The sequence below is a fragment of the Watersipora subatra genome, chromosome 1 (genome assembly GCF_963576615.1).
Source record: "Watersipora subatra chromosome 1, tzWatSuba1.1, whole genome shotgun sequence".
Lineage (NCBI taxonomy): Eukaryota > Metazoa > Bryozoa > Gymnolaemata > Cheilostomatida > Watersiporidae > Watersipora > Watersipora subatra.
In genome coordinates, this window is record NC_088708.1 from 8,272,350 (window position 1) to 8,296,947 (window position 24,598).

Below are 24,598 nucleotides of genomic sequence, written 5' to 3' on the forward strand. Positions count from 1 at the left end.
AGCTGTGATGACAGCATTGAACGTTTCGCACCCAGATCTTTGCTTTAAACGGCTCTTTCAATCGGTGTCAACTGGGATTGGCTTTTTGTTATTTGGACTTTTCTATTTACTATTGTCCGAGCATGTATAAGTGATAATAGCAAGGTTATACACTGTTGTAGTAGCTCTTTATTGCTCACTCTACAGATAGCTATACATAACAAGCCTCACAAAAGCACAGACAAAATCATATTGTTTTGATAGCGAGTTACTATAGAAGAAAATCACAGAAAATCAAAACTATATTCACATAAAATATAGTCACACCGCCAGTGCAAGGGGGACAAGCATTTCGATAATAGCTTCTTTTGGAAATTGACAAAAACATAGGTCAAGATCACTAGACAATTTGTTCAGTCGGCTCACAGTATAGCAGTTGCTCACAGCGCGACACCTCTACTTATCTATCCACCGAACACGGCACAACAGTGTCAGCTTGGCATAGCCCTAGCAGCACAACTCGCATCGCTCCATTCCGAGGAACTGAGGCAAGGGTCGTCTAGGCTTACAACACAACCACATGAACGTCGCGTGTGGGCTGATTTACCTCACACCTTTCTCAGCTCATCTTCGCAGTCTGCCTAAAACCAGAAAGGATGATTAAATACGATGTTTGAATGAGAGCTCAAAGTTTCAAACTGCATAGGCTATAATCTGTACCAAGTGACAAGTAATAAAGGTAAATGTATATTCACCTCAAGGTCCATTTTGTTGCTCTGGTAACTCTCGGTCAGTGGAGGCTTGCTTTCATCACTGTCTAGCTCAAGAGTGTCTTGCAGGTCAAAGATGTAGTCAATCACATTTTGAAGGAGCTCGGTTTTGCTCATTTGGTTCTTGTCGGAACAGGCGGGTACAAGCTCTTTCAGTTTGAAGTAAAGTTCCTGCATTTTATTTTCTTGATGAGAAATCTTCTTAATCTTGAAGCTTTCTGGTTGCAGCCTCGCCAAGTCTACGCCTCCTCGTCTGCCAGCAAAGTCCATATTAGCCTTCATAGTGTATGAGATTGTAAATAAAAGCGATTGTAATGGTAAGGAGTGCGAAGTTGTAGCTGCGATGCAAAGCGGTATAATGATTCAATTAGCGGCGAGCGCTGTTTATATGCGACTCTCTGACCACAAGCTCCGCCTCCTCGGCATAACCAAACAATCAACGGAATGCACTTGCGATGATTAGTGAGGAGTGATTAGTGCAAGGGTTTTCCCACCTGGCATGCCTTGCTGCGTTCAGATCAGATGAATTGTACAATAGAATTTGCAACTGGACTTAAACCAAAAGCTCAAAAAGGATTACGTTGCAGGTGGACGATCGCTTATCAATATATTTTTTAGCTTTTAGAAGTTACTTGAGCCTGGCTAGAGGCTGGGCGACATTACTGACAAGTGATTCCAATAAGCCTGCAATCACAGCTGGCGAGTCAACTCGGCGCCGGAGTTGTGACGTCACGAGTGGGCAAACATGTGATAGCTAGCTAGTCTCCGCACTGACTGCTGCTATAGGGACCACATGTGTCAATTGTGAGTAATGCTCTTTCCCAAAACACTCGAGCGAAATGTAAATCGTGAATACAAGGCGATATATTTAGACAGTCTTGAGATAAAAGAAAGCATTTGTCTCGGTATTTTTGCTGAGACATCTGAGAGTAGCTGGCGCCAGGGTGTGTAGCAGTTGCTTCAATTTCCTACACTTACGGATTATTCATGTGTCAATTATCAATAACAAAGTATTTAGCTAAACAACTAAAGACAATAATGGGTGACAGAGATTGGTTTAGGCTACGAAGGTTGGCGCCAGGCTGTGTGGGTATAATATCCCGTATCACACTAATTGCTGAGACAGCCTGCATCTTGCTGTTAACCACCAGTTAACAAACATATGCTATATGTGCCAACCAACACACTCAAACATACACCTATTTATATATATATAAATATATTTATCACTGACTACTGGATGCCTGATAAAATATATTTGGTGTGGGAACATAAGCCGGCACCCAGACCTGAGGTTAGCCCGCAGATTGAAAAACAGGATTGGTACAAAGCAGCGACAAGGTTAGACGCAGGAGCTATTAAAGATGAGAGGCGGCAGCATTTATTTCGGGAAAGATGAAACGAATTGGCTAAGATATAAATACTCAGTAGAAATGTTTATATAACAATGAGGATGGGTGCAATAAAACTAAAGGGACGCTAGAAGGTTTGTTACGAAGGCATTAAAATGATGATAAGAGTTCTTGTGTGGGTGGAAAGGAGAAAGGAAAGCAAGGCGGGAGGAGTTGGGGGAGATTGTGAGAGCTTTGTGAGAGTTTGGTATACCTCTTTAACATAATGACTAAGCTCAGGGACTTCTTCTAGTTTGCATTGGTTATAACGGAAAGGCATGTATGATGATTATATTGAATTAGCCATAAAGCACTCCAAACGCCATGGTAAAATTTAATGTATTGAACATGATTTGTTTTCTTCAGTCACGTATATTATTTAACCAAAGGAGTTTAGAGCGGAGAGAGCAGTGAAACTTCCTCTCTTTTACAGATTGTATGACTCGCACCCTCGACACTGAGTATGAGCAAAAAATGAGTTGCAACTTTGGCACTTGGGTTAGTCACCTGACCAATAGCGCGTCACAATCATTTTTAGTGAGTACACATATTACATTTATTTGTGTTATTGTATGACACTTTTCTTAAGTAATTTGCTTACTATTTTGGATTGAGATTTTTACATAAAATTTGACTACGAAGATGGCACCTTCGCAAATAGACACGTCTGCAGGTATAATTTTACAGAGCCATAGGCCTATATGACGTACTCTAATCTTATATATGTGTATATCAATATAGTATACATTATGTATATACCATATATATATATTATATATTATTACTATATATATATATATATTATATATTATTACTATATATATATATATTATATATTATTACTATATATATATATTATTACTATATATATATATTATTACTATATATATATATTATATATTATTACTATATACCGAATAAAGAAATGCCAACCTACAAAACATCCGTCGTAGAACATTTCCTGAAATGCAACTCGAGGAGGAATTTTTATTATGCCTCCACAAGTTACAGCTGTTGTAGCAGTATTATTAGTCTTTTATGATACGTTACAGCGAAGTGCGGCAGCAGGCAGTGTTACAAGCTGTCTGTAGATTATATATGGTTGAGTCTAAAGTCTTCATACCCAACCAACTAGAGTGTGCTGTTTGACGTTCTCCATCAGCGTTACATGACGATGTTAAATGATTTTTTAAAGACCGTACTCACAAAATGTTTCGATTGGGGCAGCTGATGACTATGACTGCCACAGTGTACCCATTGAAAAAACTAATCAGCCAATCAGCAACCACGAGATACAAAAATTTATGCTATCGCTGAACAAGTGAAGAGCCTCAAAAATTCTAGAAACATATAAAATTGAACAAACATTTAAAATGGGTGAGTCCAGCTCAAGTATTCTCTCGCCCTATTAAACCCGTTAGACACCGGATCAAGACAAATGAAGCGCAGAAGATTCATATCTTATATTTACCTTCTGTACTTGAGGCAGCATATCGGCTAATGGGCAAAGTGAAGACATCGAGCGAAAAAGAACATGGATGATGCCAGCATGCCAGCATCATCGGGCGAGGGCCAGCTACTAGATGATTTAACAGTTTAAGAGTATTACAAGTGCATCAAATACTGCACATCTTGATTTCATTCTAAGCTCAGCTTTTTGTAGGATGAATAACTATTTTGACAAGCCTGGGCTTCACAACCTGCAGAAGCTACAAGCATTGCCTGTACAGTGAAGTTGAGAGCTAATCTGATACATGAGCGGCAGTTGGAGGCTCTAAAATCACTGGCATTTAGTACAAACAGGACAGACAGAATTCCGCTGAGAGCAATGGCTCTGGCGTCTCAACATCTGCATTCCAGTATTTGCAACACCTGATGGGAGTGCAACAGGCGGCGGGCTGGATATTTGGGAGGCTGACACCAAAATCTGATTCATTGTGATAGAGCGTGCAGACCGTGAAGCAATGCTCGGCGCCAGACTGTCTCACGCACACCTGCATCCGTCCTAAGCATTCGTTTGTTTTGATCACGTGTTCATTCCGTTATGACACGGCATTCGCTCAGCTCGGAGAGCTTTAGCTCCGTAGTAAAATCATAAGCCTTTTACGATGAGTGCAGAGCTCTTGTAAATCAGCAGAGCGTGTCAGCGCGTTGGAGATAAAGTGCAGAGGCATAGCTGAGCCGCCACGGAGTCTAGCACGCACCTGTGACCGATGGCCACTGCAATTGAATTCAGTCTAGCCTGCCTGCTGCGTGTTATTGCTATACAATACCGTGCAAATAGCATCCGATGCTGTGCTTGTAAACTAGAATTTAGATGGACACATTGCCGATGCAGGAATATATATCTGTACATTATACAAGCAAACTCTGAATAAACTAATTTTTTTATAATAAATCACAGACTTTAAAAATGGATCAGATGATTAGAGATCGATATATAATATATCAATGCAGCAACCTTTTGGGAGTGATCGCAAAAAATAAACAAAGATCGTATTAAATTTAAATTGAAAGTTTATGCATTTGGTTGTGTAAGAGATCTCTCTGATATACTGTTTTTACCAAACAAACACTAACAGAAGATTCTGAAAGACAGCCACTAAAAATTTGTTTTTTCATTCAGCGTTTATAATGTTTTAACTATTAAAGTAATATTTGTCAAAAGGTTATGCTATTAAATATAGGTTCTATTTAGCTGAAATCTTTATGTAGTCACCCCTAAAATCCAATTATGTTGACCTTTATCGCTTTCGTAACCTCTACAATAACCATTACGGTTAACTGTAGAAATCCGTACCGAAGAAGATTTGATCTCGGACCCCACCATTCGAGAAGGTAGCCTATATGGTTAACTGTAATTTCCTTTTATAGAAGAAACGTAGAAACAACCGAAAAGGTAGCCTAAACTGTTTCCTACCACCTTACCACTTTTCTGCCAGACCTAATTTAGATATTTATAATTAGTCTGGGCCAAAAATTATGGGTTTCCATCTTTAAACCATCAGCGCAATATTTCGCAAGGTCTGAGCAACCAATTTTGTGAGTACATTCCGATATTAAAATTTCAACACTCCTTGTTTATCTACAGATTTCAAAGCATAATTGCAAGAACTTCATGCAATTATATGGCGGTGCAACCAGCAATATTTTAAAGTTTGGCATGGCTAATCTCGGACAGCTTGCATCCATAAGACTTTTCAATCTTTGGTGAGACAAAGCGGAGATCAACTCATAAAAATTATATAAGACTAATTAGGCAAGAGAATAATTGATCTCAGACCTGTTTCTTCCTTGGCACCGTCTAATGATTTACGCGCAGCCTCCAAACCGCTAATCAAAACGAAAGGTTGTTTGCAAGATGCTGTGACACACGGCGCCACTGGAGATTACAGGAAACAGGCAGGACATGACTCCACTGTTAGGAAATGTTGGTGAATAGAAATATTTTATCGCTTAATATATTTCAACACATCTCTTGACAGGGCATTCATATAATAATTATGGTAATTGCTTCTATTGAATGTTATCGATACGCAATCGTGGGTTGCGCCTTTTCATGCCCACGGTTTGCTTAGTTATATAGTCTCTGCACAGCAGTTACCAAAAGTGTAAACTGTCATCTGCTGTACCATCTGTATATTATCTTCAAAAAAGTTCAAATGATGCAGGGTTAAAAGTTCATTGATTGTTTAAGAATTGGTTTGTTAGTCATTTTTTGATAGGCATTTGTAGTTTTGGAGACAGTCTTCTCACAAACCTCTAAGTATTGTGTGCAGCTGTTAGGGTTATTACAAAAGTTGTTGACTAGCTATAAATATACTGATATGTTATCAGCGTTCATGTACGACCTCATCGGCCATCATCGTTGTTTATGGGAGAGAAGGCTATCATTCAGTTCATCAAGCAAGACTACTCACCGAACAACTGGTCCGATTTGTTTGTAACTATTCTGATGGAATAATCTAGTATAAAAACTAAATTTTGTTTGTCCAATCAAAAAAAATTCCTTTTTGTAAAAGTTCAAAATATTCCTATCAGCTGTAAATCGGCTGAAAATAGTGCCGGGATGACTAGGTAAGCCGCAAGAGCATTATAATCTCTCATACATTTCTTGCATAATCCTTGGTGAGTTTTGAGGATGGAGCTGTTAATCTGCCTACCTCTGGGAAAAGCATCAAATACAAGATTCCACAAAAACCTATCATCAGAGTGCAAAAACCAAAACACCGCAGTTTTATCTAACGAAAAAAAGGTGCCAAACACCTGGATTACACAGCTTATGTAAGATAATGCAAAGGCAGGGAGCATCTATCCCTGACAGTTCTGGGAGGCAGATAAGGCATGGCATAGGCCAGCAATAAAAGCAGACAGCACCTGCTGTGACAGGCTTGTCATAACTTATCACGTATCACAAGGCAGGCCAGCTTTGGCGACTTTTTGTAGACCGTACAAAAGCTCTCGATGTACACTCACCAGTCACAAAAATTTGTTTATGCAAATCAAGAACTTTAAAATTAAAAAAGTATTTTGAAGTAAATAACAAATAGTGTTTTTAGCATTTTTAATCCAGCAATGCCAGAGGCAGCACAACTTCGAATTACTAGGAAGTTCAACTAGGTTGGATGTATGGAGATGCTTTTAATTGCAGGCTGAATAACAAAGTCATTGATGAGTAAAACAATCTGTTTTTTTGTGCCTCAAAGCTAAAACCTTTGCTCTGCGGCAATGTGTCACCCAGGTGTGGAGTTGATAGGATGAATAATTATAGCCTCTCAACTTTGAGATCGTTTATCACGAGTTTATGATTCTTAGGCTTGATATGCCAAGTTTCCAGAAAGTTATTTTTTGTAACAACTTTACAACGCAGTGAGTGGGTAGAAAAATGTTTCAAATATTATAGACTATTATGGCACTTACTCGATTTATCTACAAAATCAAAAATTGAGCACTTTTTAGTTTACGCAATTTGTTTTACAAAATGCTTTGAATGTTTTAATTTTTATTGCGCATCTCAGCATCTCTTCTCTGTTTCCAGAAGTTTTTTATATACAAAAGCAAATTAGCTTACAATATTGGTCCCAAACCCATTGTATTTTAGCTCATGGTAAAATAGTTAGAACATGCCAAATGGGCCTTTAGGAGGCATCAAAATGTATGTTGGGCGTCACCAACCTTTCAGCCACCTGTTAGAGCGCCATCAGCTCAGTCAGAAAACTGGCTTCCGATCAAAATTTTCAGAGATTTTTAACTTCAAGCAAGACCCTGGAACCAACGCCACAAGGGCACCTGCTTTCTTCATCAAACCCATCAGCATAATGAATACAGCTGCAAAATCGCCTCAAGATAAGTACGGAGGCCAGAAATGCATTGACTTCATTTCCATCCATCATGTCTGAGTCTAGTACACTAACAGATGCTATGTGCCTGTTTATGAAAGCTGTTCAGCGAAGAACAAGATGTCACATATTTGATTGATTTTCAACGACTAACAACTTTTGTATTTTAATTTTTACCCTAAAACGCCAGATGTGGGCTGCCTAATGTCAGCTGTCCGCTGACTAGTGACTAACAGCGCTGGTAGCGCACTTGCTTTGAGCTGTTATCAGGGGAAAGCATGGGATTTGGCTTTGAGATAAAGCTCTTATCTGCAATCAGGCAGCAGCTGTTTTGCTCACCTACTATCACCTGCTAGGGACAGTCATCTTTATCATCTTTGGCATCCCTTCTCATCAGCTTCTCTCAAAACAAATTTTTAAATTACGTTTCTGACAAGCTGTGAAATGTCTTGTTTCCCTTTGCCCATTTTTACTCCTACAGTTCTACTAAGATCATAAGTAGGGTTGAGCTAAGGGACTTGCTGTCACTGTAGATGGTGGATGGCTTTGTAGCCAAGGAGGAAACGAGAATTTTGTTAGTAGCTGGACAAAGAACGCAAAGTGCTTCTTTTCTGCAGCTGTTCCATTTGACCCAAGGTGCTCGTTTTATCAAAACAAAGTTTGTATATTTTTGGACTTCAAAGTAAGAAACAAAGTGGCTCTTGAAGAAGTTGTATGAATAACAAGAATTCGTCAGTTGTTTTGGTGTTGAGCAGCCTTGTTTCTTTTTGATACTGTGAACAAATTTTGGTCATCATAATTATCACTTCAGAATCAAGCAAATATAGAATAGATTTTAAGTGCCAGAAAGTCTGAGGGTCAAGAAGAGGCAGCGTGGGACTTGGTGACATCTCATGAGCTTATAGAACAGCATATAGGGTGTTTTTAGATTTCATAGTGCGTAGTGTAAGCACAATTGGGCATATGTGAGGTGTTCAAATTAAAATCGAGTATAACTCATGATTTTGAGAGAGCTACAGCAGTTTTCACCTTGCTTAAGTTGCACAAAGATAGCCAATACTTGAGCTGGTTATTGTCTGATGACAACAGAAGGTAAAAGTTGAAAGCCAACGCTTGACATTTTTCGAGTATATGTATTTGCGGATTTCTAAGCCACTATAACTGAGTGTTAACTCTATAAAACACTTGAAATGTTTTATGGACTTCATTGGTGAATAATTGATAAAGTTATTGCCATGTCAGTAAAATATCACTGAAGGGAGGATAACTCCAAGTTTTTAGAAATGCACAGGACAACCCAATTAACCCGTTACCACATGTTACGTTAGATTTTTTTTTGATATTTTTGTAAACATATTCCTCTGAGGTATGTGTAAGAAATTTGAAAGCATCATTAATCATAGTTATGGCATCTGTCTGAGACCTTCAATCTACAGACTCTGGCATTTGCAACAAGCAGTGCTTGTGTCCATGGCTTTGTGATCTTGAAGTTGCTACACTGTTACCATGGATACTGTTATTTTATCTGTTAAAGGATTCGCTGTTAATATTTAATTACTAATATATTATATTTTATTTATGGGTTGATAAAGATTTACTAAGTTTTTATTGGCTGTTGCATTCTGAAAAGTGAGTCAAATTTTATAGATATGCAAGAATTTATAAAAATGCATGGAAGCATACTTGAATTTTGAACCGAAATGTTTGATCCATGAAAATTGTTTCAGCAGTACCAAGCCAAACCTAACGCAGACAAACCTCAACGCAAAAAGCTTGATACATTAAAATCATTATACACGCTTGTTGTAGCAAATCATTAAGTAAAACTACACTGAAATTTGTTCTATTTGTTCCACGGCCTAAAAACCTATAGTGCTTCGCTAAAGTAGATGCTTATGTAAACCATGTGACAGACAAATTATGTGTTAAGAACTAAACTAATAAAGTAACCTTTACTATAATAAGAGATGTATTTGTCTGTCCAAAGCCATGGTAGGAATTTAGCAAAAAAATTACTTAGTGCAGGATTTGAACTCATGCCACGTACCACATTACACAGACAACTTAATCCCTGCACCAGTCATACACCTCCAGGTAATGAATAGTTGTGTGGGTAGTTATTCTCTGCTTTTTTTGGCACACCTGATAATCTCACTGTGCACACCAGACTGCATAGATACTAGATCACTAAAAACAGACTCCTATTGGTAATTTGCCTCACAGACATCTAATTTAAACATTGCAATGTAAAGTAGAGGCTGTGACAGTTATGGTATAACTAGTGCTGGATAACGATTCGAGTGCATTCGGTTTTTTGATAGTTGTTCTCTCTCGGTTTATCGATTCAGAAGGAAAAGACAACTGCGTATAAACCAAATTTTACATCACGATTCGATTCAGTCTTTGCGCATGCCCACGCAGCAGCTTCCAAAGCAAAGTTTCGTGAGGACAAGGATCGGTCAGAAAATGTGTTTAGAGTTTTTTTCATCCAAATTGTAGCAATAGTCTTGACTCTTCTCAATTTAACTCATGTAATGTTTTGTAGTTAAGAGACTCATAATTGTAATAACTTATTATGGTATTAATCTTCATTGATTGTATTGGTCCTGAGCATATTGTAATTTCTTATTTATATTTATTCAATTGTTTTTAATTTAATTAAATTGATTCATTAAATTTTAAAAAGGATAACATTTTTCAAATTGAAATGGTTAATTAATATTAATATAATTGAAAATGACACCATTACTTAAACATTTTTTGCAAGTATTAATTATTAGTTTATTATCTATTAATAAATATACAAATCTCGGTTCGATGCGGTTCATAATGCCCATATGAGTAAACCGAAGTAACAAATGAAGATTCGGTTTTATTCAGTTTTCAGGAAAAAACAACTCTGAAATTGAATGCATAGTAGACATCGAACAGCTCTAGGTATAACTTACAGATATATTTACAGTCGTATAACTTACAGTACTCTAACTTAGACTAACTACAGTCTAAAATAACTAATTTACACATTTTTATTATTCTAGTGTTTTGTAAAATAACTTTTAAAAAAGTTTCTCATTAGTTCAACTTGTAATAGAGCTGACCAACTGCTAATTAGATTTTGAGTAGAGAGTGATTGATCTGCTCTTACAGTTAAAAATGTTTTAGCTTTAGTTTGAAGTCAACCAGGTGCCATGGGTTAGGTGAGTAAAGAAAATCAACGTTGATATGTATCTGCCAAGCTATGCAATATTTATTTCCAAGTACTGCGCTAATACTGGCAGTTTGCTAGCAGATTTGAGCAAGTTTCTACTATGTAGTGCAACTGCTGATGGGCCTACAGTAAATACCTGTTACACTCGGTAGATGTCACTATCCGTCTTAAGCTATTATTGTTGTTTTATTATAATATTAATATTTCTGATGAAGCTACCTTGAAAAATAGGAGCTTATACTGCTACTCCATGGTGTGTCTTTACATTAACTTGATGTAATGTACGAGGTCTGATCCAAAAGTTCCCGGAATGGAGTTGTATACACTTGCATATTTGCACGATGGAAAAACCAACTGCAGCGTTTGCTGGGAAACATCTCCGGGGTGTTGTCACAAAATTTCAGGTTGCTAAACAACGCGCTCTCGTGTGAGCCGACGATATGTCAAGGTCTGTCAGGTGCATCCGATGTTTTTTAATTTTTTTATCGTCATGTCTAATAAACTGGAACAGCGGATTTGCATTCAGTTTTGTGTGAAATTAGGGAAAACAAATACTCAGACAGTTGAAATGTTAACGATTGCTTTTGAAAGTGCTGCTCTAAATAAAACACAACTTTTTGAGTAGTACAAACGTTTTTGTGAAGACAGCACTGGAGATGACGCGAGGTCTGACAGACCAGCGTCATCAAGAACCTGCTTGTAAATCGACAGTGTGAGGTCACTAGTCATGGCAGATCGACGTTTAACCATTAGAGAGATATTTGGAGAGACTGGACTTAGTTTTGGAACTGTTTAAAAAGTTTTAACTGACAATTTAAACATGAGACGAGTCGTAGCAACGTTAGTGCCACGCTTGCTAACTGATGACCAAAAAGTGCTCAGGATGCACGCTTGCAACGATCTTAAGGAAGCTTTCAGGAATGATCAAAACTCTATTTTGAAGGTCATAATATCCTTGTTTTCCCAAATTTCACACAAAATTAAATGCAAATACACTGTTCCGGCTTATCAGACATTGACGATAAACCACGGGCTAGCCGGGTCACGCACTCAAGGATTTTCGCCACGCATATACAAAACAAAAACAACGTTGTTTTTGTTTTGTAAACTTTTTTAAAAAGCGACGGATGCACCTGACAGACATTGACATATCGTCAGCTCACATTAGAACGCATTGTCACAGCCATTGAACTTAAAACCCCTAGAATGGCAATCACGTGACTTTTACATTGATAGTGATACGTAATGCATGCGCCATATTGGAGAGCTAATCGTCTACTAGTTCCGTTTGTAAACAAACAGTGAAAAATGACAGAAACATACATGTTGAATAGTTATTTTCTAGCTGGGTGTTAATGAAAACTCCTCCTACACAATGTTTAGCGTGCCCTGATAGAAAAAACCTATTTACAACATATGGAGTGGGATATAATAAATGATAAGTAGATGTAAAATAGATTTTCGTGGACCATATTAGTCATACAAACTGTTGTATTACAGATGCATAAACCCAGCAAATAATATATTCAGGCAAAAAGCAACTGTTCCATTATATTAAAAATTTTATTACATATGCATAAACCATAATGGAGAAACTTAGCACATGAAGTATATCGATAAAAACAACACATATGCTGCCAAAACAGAAACCGTTTTCAAGATTCAAGTGCTAATAGCTCATGAATGTATGGTGTGTATAATACAGTATCTGTAAAAGATGGAATAAACTACTGCAACAACTAAACGGAAATTAAATACAGTTGTAATAGAGGATAATCAAAATAATGCAAACAAGGAAATGCAGGAATTAGTGTAATCAGATGATTAAACTTAAACATACACCTTACAAAAACTGTGTAAAAGGAGATTTGTACACCACTGAATATTGAGCCAAGGTGCATCAGAGTTTCTTAGAACTGAATCAGATTAGAAATAACAGCACAGCTACAGATGAATATTACAGTGATTGCATTGTTACTGGCCTTTAAAAAGTACTGCTTTAGTATTTTATGCCGCAAAGATGCACCTTGCAGTTTGAATGTAGGATTTTAGCATAATGATGCTGTCGGAGATCATAAAACGACTGAATAAGGTTTTTCATCAATGACGCAGTGGTTGGATATGCCATCTGCTGTGTCCGTAAGGTGTTTCCCAAGGCATAGCACATCACTAGATCCTACACTACTGATAACATGCACCACACAATGGAGTGGATCTGGCTTTGCATTAATACGAAAGTATCGATCTGCAAGTAGCAGGATCCTGATGACACTGTCTGATGGACGCACCAATCCTCCATTGTTTTGTAGCTCGAGTAGAGTATAGAGATGTAGGTACTGGATACTTGACGTAGTGGTAACCAGCGACTGACAGCCAATGTCACGTGACAGCACTTTAGTTAGCTTTTGCACAATGTAGCCAGCTATATAGACTATACTGTTACCTATAACAGAAATTTGACATCTGAAATCATTGTGAGATCCACAAACTGATCAACTTCTGGAGTAGCCTGTATGATGAGAATCTCATTTTGAGCAGAAACATTACCTGCCTTACCAGCATCTGATTTTGCACCACATTTGTTGATAAGTTTGCGAAAGGTAGCCTTAAACTGAGTAACAGTAGGATTATCATCCCAACCACCTAAACAAAGCATCAATTATAACAATTACTTAAAATCAACAAAAATTAATGTCTTATTCACATCAACATAATACCCTTAAGATACAACAATACAACTAATGAAATAAGCGAAAATAAAACAGGTCAAAATGCTACCATATCGCTATGTAAAATAACATAATGGTTTGTAGTTCCTAAATATTAATATAATAAAAAATTCAACTTAAATAATAAAAACCCTTCGTTCTGAAAGAAGAAAAAGTTTACTCACTAGCTTATAAATTTATCTAATCATCGACAACATATAGTCAAACTCGTGCACTCAGTAGTGACACCAATGATTTACAGCCCCCCCTCAAGGGGGCCTGTATGTGGGGGCTATATATCATTGATGACACTAATCGACTCTCACTCACCCAGTGACTCGTGTAGTAGAACTAACTAGTGGCAGTACTAACTAGTAGTAGCACAACTAGTAGTAGTCATAGACTTTAGCAATAGTAATAGAACTAGTAGTAGAAGTGACTCACTTGTGAAATGTCATGCCCTTTCCTTTGAAAGTCCATTCCTGCCGTTTTAGCAGTTTATGGAATAGCAATAGCACTGTGCCCCTACAGCCTTCTGTCTCTTATATAAATTATTAGTAGTAATCTCAGTAATATGTTCCTTTGATTTAGCGGTGTATTAGTGATCTTCCATAGCTGTTAAATCTGAAATTAGATTTCATTTTCACATTGAACACAATGAAATTAACTCAAACGTTAACTGAACATGGCGTCGGCCGGATTTCCGTACTCGCGGATTACCTCTGCCATTCCAGGGGTTTTGAGTTCAATAGTCACAGCAACCTGAAATTTTGTGACAACACTCCGGAGATGTTTCCCAGCAAACGCTGCAGTGGGTTTTTCCATCGTGCGAATTTGCAAGTGTATACAGCTCTGTTCCGGAACATTTTGGATCAGACCTCGTATGATGTGCGTGTAGATCAAGTAATGCACTCAGTGTTTTTAGCGCTTTTTCCAATACTTGGAGTTATCGCTCTTGTGTTATTACTGAACAAGCAACTTCTGCTTTGTATCCTAATGCCATGAACCTGAGATTTCTAGTATTTGCTGGTGCATAGCCCTGTATTATGTTGACACTAATTGCATTATATTACTTATTCCTTTCTGGCTGAAAAAGCTATGAAAGTTGAGTTTGCTTGGGCGTCTGTTAGCTTTTGATAAAACATTTCAGTAGCCTTTCAAGAAAATAAACTTATTGAATAAGTCACCGACAGCTATAATATCATGTAGTTGGATTTGTGGTATCACTGCTAAATCATGGTATAGTAATTCCTTATATACGAGCAATTGATTGCCAGCCTGGGAGAGTATAAATGAGGTAATGACACAAATCCAATGATAGAGGAATGCTAACATCTTTTACATGTTTGATGCTACGATACACTTTTTACCAAAAATTGTAAAAATTTAGTTGGAAATAAAATAAACTTAAACTTGAAAAATAAATTATTGTTGATAAAATCATCAGAATAAGAAGGAAGATAGAGCGAAGCTATAACTCGTTGCTAAAATGCAAGATGGAGACAAAAGTGACTGACTCTCCTAGTATTTAGTTATTGGCTAGTGATGACCTTGAGGGAGAAGTAAGTTGCTGTTTACTTTGGACCCAACTGCTGCCATTTGACCATCTTCGTCAGCTCCATCTACAATATATAGTTCAACTGACAGCATTTGCTTTAGTCGTGGCTCAGCTTGAAAATGGCTAATTCAGTTATAAAATATCTAGTTCAATTCACGATAGTGTTAAAAAATATTTTTGGATATTCTTACACATTGCTTTTGCGTTTTGAAAAGAATTTTGGAATTGTCTGCTTTAAAAAGCGACAGGGTTAGGGTGCATACTCTGTAACCAACAGGCTAAAGCTAAAGGTCAAAAAAAGCATCTAATTACATATGCTTTTATGTTTTGTTTATACATTCCTCACACCTAATAATAAGTATTCACACTTTCTCTTTTCAGATAATGTTCTTGATGAAAGGTTAGTTATAAGAGTTATCTGCCCAATGAATCTACAAAAACAGGTGACTCTTTGGACTTGACATTTTATTAAATAAATATATCTTTTTGGCCAAGAAAATAAGTGATGATTTTTTGCATCGCAATATATTATATAATTTTGTTCTGCTTTGTGTTGTATGAGTTTTTTTGTGTTGTATGAGTTTTTTTGTGTTGACAACTACAACCTTATCACAAAATGGTAAGCGGTTTGTTTAAGCACCAGGCCTGCTGCCAAAAGTTGCTGCTGCTAAATTTTCCGCGCAACATAAAATTGGACAACATTAACTTAATATGGCTGTTGACATAAAAAATTATTTTATGTTTACAGTACCACATTGTACCATTTTGATTACTATATTATGCAGCTATATTAAATTGCCCTCGCGTGATGACTTGTCTAAAGAGATATCTTCTTTCATACATTAATTGGGCAGACAGCTCTAGTATGATCATTTTTGGGGAGATATTTTAAGATACCTTCAACAAACTCCAAGCCAATAGTTGCTTCAGTATCGTCAGTGCTTGGTTCTACCAAACTGTATTTGAACTCATTCGATAGCTTCTTTTTACTCTCCTACAAAAAGAGTGGGGTGAAAAGCTGATTCTAGGCTATTCCTTGAATGTAAATATTTCAATATAAAAAACAGAACAAATGTGTAATGCCAAATAACCAATTACTATACACTAAATTATATAGAACGATAATTTCTAATTGCAGTTTGTCAATAGCTGACTAGATCCTGTAGTAAGATAGTACTCTGGCTAAGAGCTGACCAAATGCTGCAGCCAATCAGTAGTACCCTGGCTAAAAATTGACCAGATACTGCAGCCAGGTAGTAGTACCCTGGTTAACAACTGACCAGATACTGCAGCCAGGTAGTAGTACCCTGGTTAACAACTGACCAGATACTGCAGCCAAGTAGTAGTACAATAGTTAACAACTGACCAGATACTTCAGGCAAGCAGTAGTACCCTAATTAACAACTGAGCAGATGCTGCAGCCAAGCAGTTACTGTAGTACCCTGGCTTTTGACTGACTAGATGCTGCAGTTGTGCAATAGAAAATGCCTTATTCATGTTTAACTATTAAGGTGATGAGCTTAAACATCTTAAAGGAAACATACAGGCATCACTTCATGTGTTAATAAAATTGAGCCTCTGCAGGTAAGCTATGACATGGTTATTGTTGTTCCCCGCAATTTTTAGTACACATTTGAAACCCAAGTTTCTACTCATTCTGTAGCAGTTGATTAAAACAAAACTTCCGTAGAATGCTGGTGAAGCGCAAGCTTGTGCATATTTCAGAGCTTGTGCTTAACCAATAATCAAACGTTTTAGTGCTACTCTCCGCAGCAGGCACTGTAAAAGAAAATAGTATTTTATAATTTGAGCAACTCTGATAGGAAGGCGCAAGGCTTGATGTACTAACAGTAGCTAAAGCAATGAACTAATTGATGGCTAATGTTAGCTAGCTAATGGGTACCATTATATTGATATGAATAAGAGGAGATCTGCAGTCGTAGTACATGCTCACCTTCACATGACCTTGTGAAGGAACTCGCAACTCTATTTGTTCTGTTTGGAATGCCTGCTTGTCATCATCAAGTGCTGGTGTTACTACCTCTGTCACCGCAGTAAAAGCGTCGCCCATTGTTTGATTTGATACGCTGAGCTTGTTCTTCTTCAGTTTTATCATTTCTAGACGCTTCCTTGCTTTCTCATCTCTCACTTGGTCTTTGTAAAACTCAGCAAAGTTGTTAACAATTATTGGAATAGGGAGAGCTATAACCAGAACTCCACATATGCAACAAGCGGCTCCCACCAGCTGTCCAAACGGACTTTTTGGTACAATATCTCCATAGCCGACCGTTGTCACAGTGATTACAGCCCACCAAAAAGAGTCAGGAATGCTCGTGAATTTTGTGCCCTCTAGATCTTTTTCAGCGAAGTATGCGAGACTAGAGAACAATAGAACTGTTATTGCTAAAAACATCATGAGTAGCCCTAGTTCCTTGTAACTTCTCTGCAATGTGTAGCCTAGAGACTGCAGACCAGTAGAGTGTCGGGCTAGTTTGAGTACCCGCAAAACTCTGAGAATACGAAAGATTTGCACAGCTTTTCGTACCGTTGTAAATTGTATGCTGCTTTTTGTATTTTCTGAATGCTCAAGGCCTTTAGAGAGGTAATACGGAAGAATAGCGAGTAAGTCAATGATGTTCAAAAACCCTTTGAAAAATTTCCATTTATTAGGTGAGGACCATAGGCGGAGAAGGTATTCGAGAGTGAACCAAGCGATACAGACAGTTTCAACTGTGTCTAGTGTAGAATTATCTTCGTACTGCTCAGTCTGATCATTATATTCTCGCAGGTGAGGAAGGGTGTTGAGCGTCAGTCCAATGGTCGAGAGGACGATAAACAGTATGGATATGATGACAACCACCTGCAAACATTAGCGCATAGGCGAGTGTCAAGAGAAACAATTCACTGGATAGGGTGGTGGATCAAACAGCCTAAGGTTTTGGTTAGGAATGCCAAAGATACTAAGGCAACTGCTCCTTACTAAACTTAAAAGTTGACTTGCAACAAAATTCGCATTACAGTTATTTGGTAACAAAAGATTCGCCATGTTTTACTCTGCTGTGTTTTAGGTGCAAAATATGTGGAAATGTGATTACAAGCGCTTAAAAGCTCAAAAACGAACAGTTATTCGCCGCCATCACGAAACTGCCATAGATTGGAATCAATAAATTTCTCTGACGTACTCAAACAATTTGGTTATTGTTTTGACACATGATGTTATCACGTGAATTGAAAGGCCAAGAAAAGGCTCAATATAACACTACTGGTAGCGCTAGTTTATGACAAACACTTGGGTTTTACCGAAGACCCCATATCAAATATAGATGCTCGCTACTTTACAGTTTTGTTTTGGCTTGGTCTAATCATCTAGTTGTAATCTGATCATGTGACACATACTTCCTGCCAAACAGCGTGAATAATTTTTGCAGCATTTTTCGACTATTACAGGTGACCAGCAGGCTCATCATGTTTATCAGAGGATGATATGCATCTCTTCGAGCTAAGGTTAAAAATTAAACGAATTTTCATGCTAGGTTTTGAAATATCATTGCTCACAGTGACAGCATTACAATGATGATGAAATAGACGTGTAAGAACAATAGACACGGTTTTATTGAATGCGTGAAGTATATTTGTGAAAATATTTCGACGAATGAGGTTGCATGAAAGTGTAAACAGAAGCCATCTTGTGCAATTATGTCCCATTCGAGCCGTTTTGGAAAAGGATTCTAATCTACGGCAGTTTTGTGACAGCGGCGATTAACTGTTCATTTTTTAGATTTTAGGAGCTTGTAATCACATTTCCACATATTTTGCACCTAAAACACAGCAGAGTAAAACATGGCGAATCTTTTGGTACCAAATAACTGTAATGTAAATTTTGTTGCAAGTAAACCTTTAACAGTATGCGTAAGATGATCCAGACTACTCTTTGCCATATATGGAAGAGACAACTCCTCAATAATGACTAGTACAGATGGAGACTAGCTTTGATGGTTGCTGTGTTGAGAAGGTGTTGAATTTGAAGGAGTAGCTAGGTAAAGCAAAACTCTAATACGAATTGCAATTTAATCATAGAAGTCTTGCTTCCATTATTACAATTGTACGCTAATCAATAATATTCCTGCAAATTTATTACATAGATGGATCCCGAAACAGGCAGCAGTGGTTAGGTTAGTAACAATGCTAACGAGTCGGAATAAATGACCTATAAATACATAGTGTGATGTATTTAGCCTACTCGTCGGCAACACTAAGTAGGCTTTTTCGCTGCCTCATCAGTGATATAGTTTTAGCAGTTTACTTAGCCTAGCTGACTTGCTGACGCAGTCTACATCACAAAGTGCTCTGAAATTATTTATTCATATGTTGCACAATACCTACTAAATGCCCGTTTTTCAATGTGGAGTAATGAGGATAATGTCAACCTGATATGCTATTATGCAACAGCTACCAATTTCATATGACAGCGTACCCTAGATCAGTTGCAAGAAAATGGCAGCCAAAGAAAATGGTATTGCTTGTAGCCCGAGAGTTATAAACTCTTGTTTTTTATTTTTTAGAAATACATGTATCAAATAATTGTTGCGTTACCGCAATGCATAAGAACTGGAGTTATACACAGCCGATGCGGAGCATATAAGTGTAACATTGTGTAGACACTATAAACATTTTCACATAACAATGAGTTACGACTTGAAGACTCACTCAAATGGTTTATTTATATCTGCATTGGCATTTCTGTAAAGGGTATGTCAGTCCAAAACTGCGTCAGTCACCGCAGTAGTGTTGGTATGTGGAAAGACATTGTATGTTATCCAATTTATAAGACAAATAACATGAAGGCTTAAGGCGTTAGTTCACGGTTTACTTTTCTCTCACTCAGTACAGCACAAAGTATCATTTTTACTCATGCCTAATTCTATGAACAGAGAATTTAATGCTGCTCTATTTGTGTTGAGAGGTTTTATATCCTGTCATGCTGCCTGTAGACAACTCTAGTTGATTGTGTACATAATAGTGGCAGCGTGTGAATGGAATTCTACAATGCTGTCACAATGTAATACTTCAATTTTATATTTATATTATTATCTTGTCTACACATTAAGTAAGTAATACTATGTGTTGAGATAAACCGGATGAATTGACTTTGAAGCAGTGGCATGACAGGCAAGAGTAGTGGCATGACAGGCAAGAGCGAGTGACATGACAAATGTTTAGAAGCATGGTGATTGCAGCTACATATATCATTGATGCTGACACATTTTTTGTTGAAATATGAGCATGCCGTTGATCTCAGTTTAAAGTAGGTGTCAGACAACAATTGTTACTTACAGCTTTGCGATACATTTATAAAAATCCACACAAAAAAACAAAAGAGTGGATAAAGAAGATAATTCCAAGAAGCAATTCATGCATGACTTACATTTGATTGACACTGTAAGCTATTTTAGCTTACTGAGTGATTGCTAAGGCTAGTATATCTGTGGTTTCAAATATTAATTGATTTCATTATCCACACCATTTCTGGCAGTGCTGCTCTACTTGTATATTTCTGACAGCACTGCTCTACTCGTATATTTCTGACAGCACTGCTCTACTCGTATATATCTGACAGCACTGCTCTACTCCTATATTTCTGACAGCACTGCTCTACTCGTATATATCTGACAGCACTGCTCTACTCGTATATTTCTGACAGCGCTGCTCTACTCGTATATTTCTGACAGCACTGCTCTACTCGTATATATCTGACAGCACTGCTCTACTTGTATATTTCTGACAGCACTGCTCTACTCGTATATTTCTGACAGCACTGCTCTACTCGTATATATCTGACAGCACTGCTCTACTCGTATATTTCTGACAGCACTGCTCTACTCGTATATTTCTGACAGCACTGCTCTACTCCTATATTTCTGACAGCACTGCTCTACTCGTATATATCTGACAGCACTGCTCTACTCCTATATTTCTGACAGCACTGCTCTACTCCTATATTTCTGACAGCACTGCTCTACTCGTATATTTCTGACAGCGCTGCTCTACTCGTATATTTCTGACAGCGCTGTTCTACTTGTATATATCTGACAGCACTGCTCTACTCGTATATATCTGACAGTGCTGCTGTACTCGTATAGTTCTGACAGCGTTGCTCTACTCGTATATTTATGACAGCGCTGCTCTACTCGTATATTTCTGACAGCGCTGCTCTACTCGCATATTTCTGACAGTGCTGCTCTACTCATATAGTTCTGACAGCGTTGCTCTACTCGTATATTTCTGACAGTGCTGCTCTACTTGTATAGTTCTGACAGCGCTGCTCTACTCGTATATTTCTGACAGCGCTGCTCTATTCCTAGGAATCAATGATTGATATTGTAAGCTTGTCTAGGACAAGCAGACAAGCGGTTAGGCCTTTTGCGGTACTATTTCCTTATTTGTTTCTTAAGCAGTGAGGAAAAGCCAGTATCATTGCAAGTTTTCCTACACTACTTATGGAAAAATAAGTGCTTGAAATATCACAGACTGCAGATAAACGCACATGATGACACGCGACGCAGCATGGATGTGATATGTCAGCGTTGTAACAATAAGGACCATACTGCAATGCCCTCGTGGGTTTGCTATTCAACTAGATCAAATTGCTATCAGTTTGCATGTATTTTTAGATAATTGCAGAATGCCGCGATAAAATACTGCAAACCATGAAACATAACTTTACTGGCACATTCCTCGATGCTGTAGATAAAGATGGGGTAAAAAAGGGGGATAAAATTTGAAGTTGGCGAGAAAAAAAATAATAATCGCAAAATTAATAAGAACAATAAAGAATTATAAAAATAACTGAAGATGAAAATGGTGATAAATTTTTTTTGAAAAATGTGGGAAGTCTCTTTAGACTTTTAGCTGAAGATGGATTTTCATCCTAGAGAATGTGAATTTGCATGAGATAATTTGCATATGCAAGATTTACAGTAGAGTTATTTAATAGTGATTGATAGAGTGAACACCTGATTATAGTTAGTATGGTACAGTAGAGTTATTTAATAGTGATTGATAGAGTGTACACCTGATTATAGTTAGTATGGTACAGTAGAGTTATTTAATAGTGATTGATAGAGTGTACACCTGATTATAGTTAGTATGGTACAGTAGAGTTATTTAATAGTGATTGATAGAGTGTACACCTGATTATAGTTAGTATGGTACAGTAGAGTTATTTAATAGTGATTGATAGAGTGTACACCTGATTATAGTTAGTATGGTACAGTAGAGTTATTTAATAGTGATTGATAGAGTGTACACCTGATTATAGTTAGTATGGTGTGACTTTTATTTTAATATTCACTACTGGAATTCCATTAGAAATAATTTGTGAATTTCAATTTAAAAGTTGATCATAGAATTATAAACTGTTTAAAAACTCAGAAATGGTGACTAGTTGCTATATATTGACATCAGGGGAGGAAAAATCTTTTATCGGTAAAAAACTTATATCTGTTATTGGTCACGACTCAAGGGTTGGTGGTGGTTACTGTAGTTAATTAGAGTGCAGTTAGTTTGACTTAAAATTTAATGTTGTGATTTGAGATTTTTATAAAAGGCACTTGATATTAACTCTGTTCAATAAATTTTTCTCAAGTTCATCCGTTTGCAAAAATATCAGGTCTAAAAAAAGGCAGGTCTAGACTGAAATTGTCTTCCCCTAATTATTGTCCTATATATTTTTTCAAGCTTATAAAATAGTAACTAAACAGTGTCATTGTGTGAAAAACATTGATAATAACTGTAAGAGTTTTGGTAAACCCTTGGTCCTCAAGCTACACTCCGAATAATGCAGGGTCAAACATAGTCATAATAACAACCATGAAATTTCTGAAAATGTTAATTTCAAAACAAAAACAAAGATTCTCTAAACACAAGGTTTATTCTGAATCATGTTTGATTTTGACAGCCTTGCTGAGCATTTTAGTAAGGTTTAGGGCTATGACAGAGCTATAAGTTAGCTTTCTTAACGACTACCACCCACGCATTGAACAAACCCTGCAAGAAGCTCAGGCATTCCCTGAGCGTTTGTATTATTTACTCTACGCATATTTTGATCAATGCCTATTAGCTATTGCCTGCTTGTATAGCTTCAAGGCTCATAGCATTCAACTGAAGACCTAAAATAGCCACTAATATGAATTTTTTTTTAAAATCAATTAAAAATATTTGGTTTGAAGCCCTTACTTTGTACATGTAATTGAGTGAAAGAGATTAGCCTCAGATAGCACTAATTGGTTGCGGAGCAACTTCAGTGCAATTACAGTACGCTAATCTCTTTATAAATACTAAATAGATAGATTGCCATGAGATTCACTCAGCATGGCAGCGTGTTCACAGTCAGCGATGAGCGTCTTCTCACCTAGATCATCCTATCAATATCCCAACTGCGATAGTCTGTAGATGTGAATATAAATATAATTACTTAATGTAATGTATTCTCACGCTGCAGCGCAGTGTTAGCTATCAGATACAATATTTAGTACGACAAACTACTAAGAAAGCTTCCAACAAACTTACCTTAGCCCCTTTTGAGCTATCTGGTTTTTCTAAAAGATTCCAGACATATTTTCTTGCAAGATTGTAACGGTTGTCTCCAAACACTTCCAGAGCGTCTGAGTTCATATACTCCTTCTCCTTTCGCATCTCCTCTAGCACTTGATCCTTCCGAAGGTTAAACTTGTTAAGGCAGCACGGCTCAAGATAGTATTCCTCAATACCCCAGAACTCTAGTTCATCTCCGTATGACATGGTGCAGATATCATCCATTAGGTGCAACTTTCCTGTTCTGTAGAAGTCTATTATGGTCGCAAATGCAGTCGGATGTCTGTCGAAGAAATATTCGTTGCGTAAAATGTCATAGTCATCGCAAATTTTCATGATTGCATCATGGGTAGTTTGGCTATGTAGTCGACCAAGTCGTGTGTTTGGAATTCGATCGAGAGTTGACCAAAGCACTTCGTGTCTTTGTCCTCCAACATTTAACATTACTCTTCCAGACTTATTTCTACGTTGGAGAATATCATCTGAAGAAATTTTCGGTATCATATGGTAATCGTCTGCGGCACCGTTGCTCGCTCGCTCTTCGCTGTAGTCTCCGTGATTAGCTCGAAGCTTTGATTCTACCTCTGACCCAGTAGACATCGCGTCCCTCTCACCAGCGAAGCCGATTGTGACATAGGTATCGGCTGGTCTTTCAGTAGAGCCCAACAAGTCATCCGACTCGACTGTAACGCGAGGGAGGGTGCGACGACGTCCTCTCTCTCTTGCTATGATAGACGCTTTTCTAATCTTCTCTCGCTGCTTTCGATATTCTGCTGCAGACACGCTGTTCTCTAGTGAATTACTACAGTGATAATCAAACACAAACCAATATTATTGGAAAGTTCCCAATTACTGACTAAGCTCAACTCTACACAATGAATAACTGTTATTAGCTCATGCCTCCCTCAGCAGCTAGTATTTGGTGGAGACTAAAGTGTACAACGATCCTAACCCTTTCACCTTCTCTAACGCTCTGCCAGAGTTCTCTAGCTGTGCTGTTAAACTAGAATACATCCCCAGCTTAGATTGCGCAATATAATTTATTAATCACTA

The 24,598-nt window shown here is 37.5% G+C and overlaps 2 protein-coding genes across 2 annotated transcripts; both read right to left on the reverse strand.

Moving 5' to 3' along the window:
- Positions 1 to 145: 145 nt before the first annotated feature.
- LOC137406886 (protein extra-macrochaetae-like) lies at positions 146 to 1,113 on the reverse strand. The gene is made up of 2 exons (XM_068093491.1): positions 735 to 1,113; positions 146 to 620 (listed from the first exon to the last, which is right to left on the reverse strand). Exons 1-2 carry the CDS (start codon positions 1,029 to 1,031, stop codon positions 588 to 590), a joined length of 330 nt encoding a protein of 109 aa, XP_067949592.1. The 5' UTR covers positions 1,032 to 1,113; the 3' UTR covers positions 146 to 587.
- Positions 1,114 to 14,926: 13,813 nt separating this feature from the next.
- Positions 14,927 to 24,142, reverse strand: LOC137393070 (potassium voltage-gated channel subfamily B member 2-like). Its single transcript, XM_068079471.1, has 4 exons — positions 23,522 to 24,142; positions 16,908 to 17,813; positions 15,851 to 15,947; positions 14,927 to 15,017 (listed from the first exon to the last, which is right to left on the reverse strand). The coding sequence occupies exons 1-4, from the start codon at positions 24,047 to 24,049 to the stop codon at positions 14,935 to 14,937; spliced, it is 1,614 nt and encodes a 537-aa protein (XP_067935572.1). The 5' UTR covers positions 24,050 to 24,142; the 3' UTR covers positions 14,927 to 14,934.
- Positions 24,143 to 24,598: the final 456 nt, after the last annotated feature.

Bases quoted from the DNA above. Each gene is read 5' to 3' on its own strand.
- LOC137406886 (XM_068093491.1), bottom strand. From the start codon at position 1,031: ATGAAGGCTAATATGGACTTTGCTGGCAGACGAGGAGGCGTAGACTTG. The intron at 621-734 runs GTGAATATACAT...TTCTGGTTTTAG, and splicing joins GCAACAAAATGGACCTTGAG to GCAGACTGCGAAGATGAGCT.
- LOC137393070 (XM_068079471.1), bottom strand. From the start codon at position 24,049: ATGATACCGAAAATTTCTTCAGATGATATTCTCCAACGTAGAAATAAG. The intron at 17,814-23,521 runs GTAAGTTTGTTG...TAATGTTTGCAG, and splicing joins ATAGCTCAAAAGGGGCTAAG to GTGGTTGTCATCATATCCAT. The intron at 15,018-15,850 runs GTATCTTAAAAT...TATATATTGTAG, and splicing joins TGGCTTGGAGTTTGTTGAAG to ATGGAGCTGACGAAGATGGT.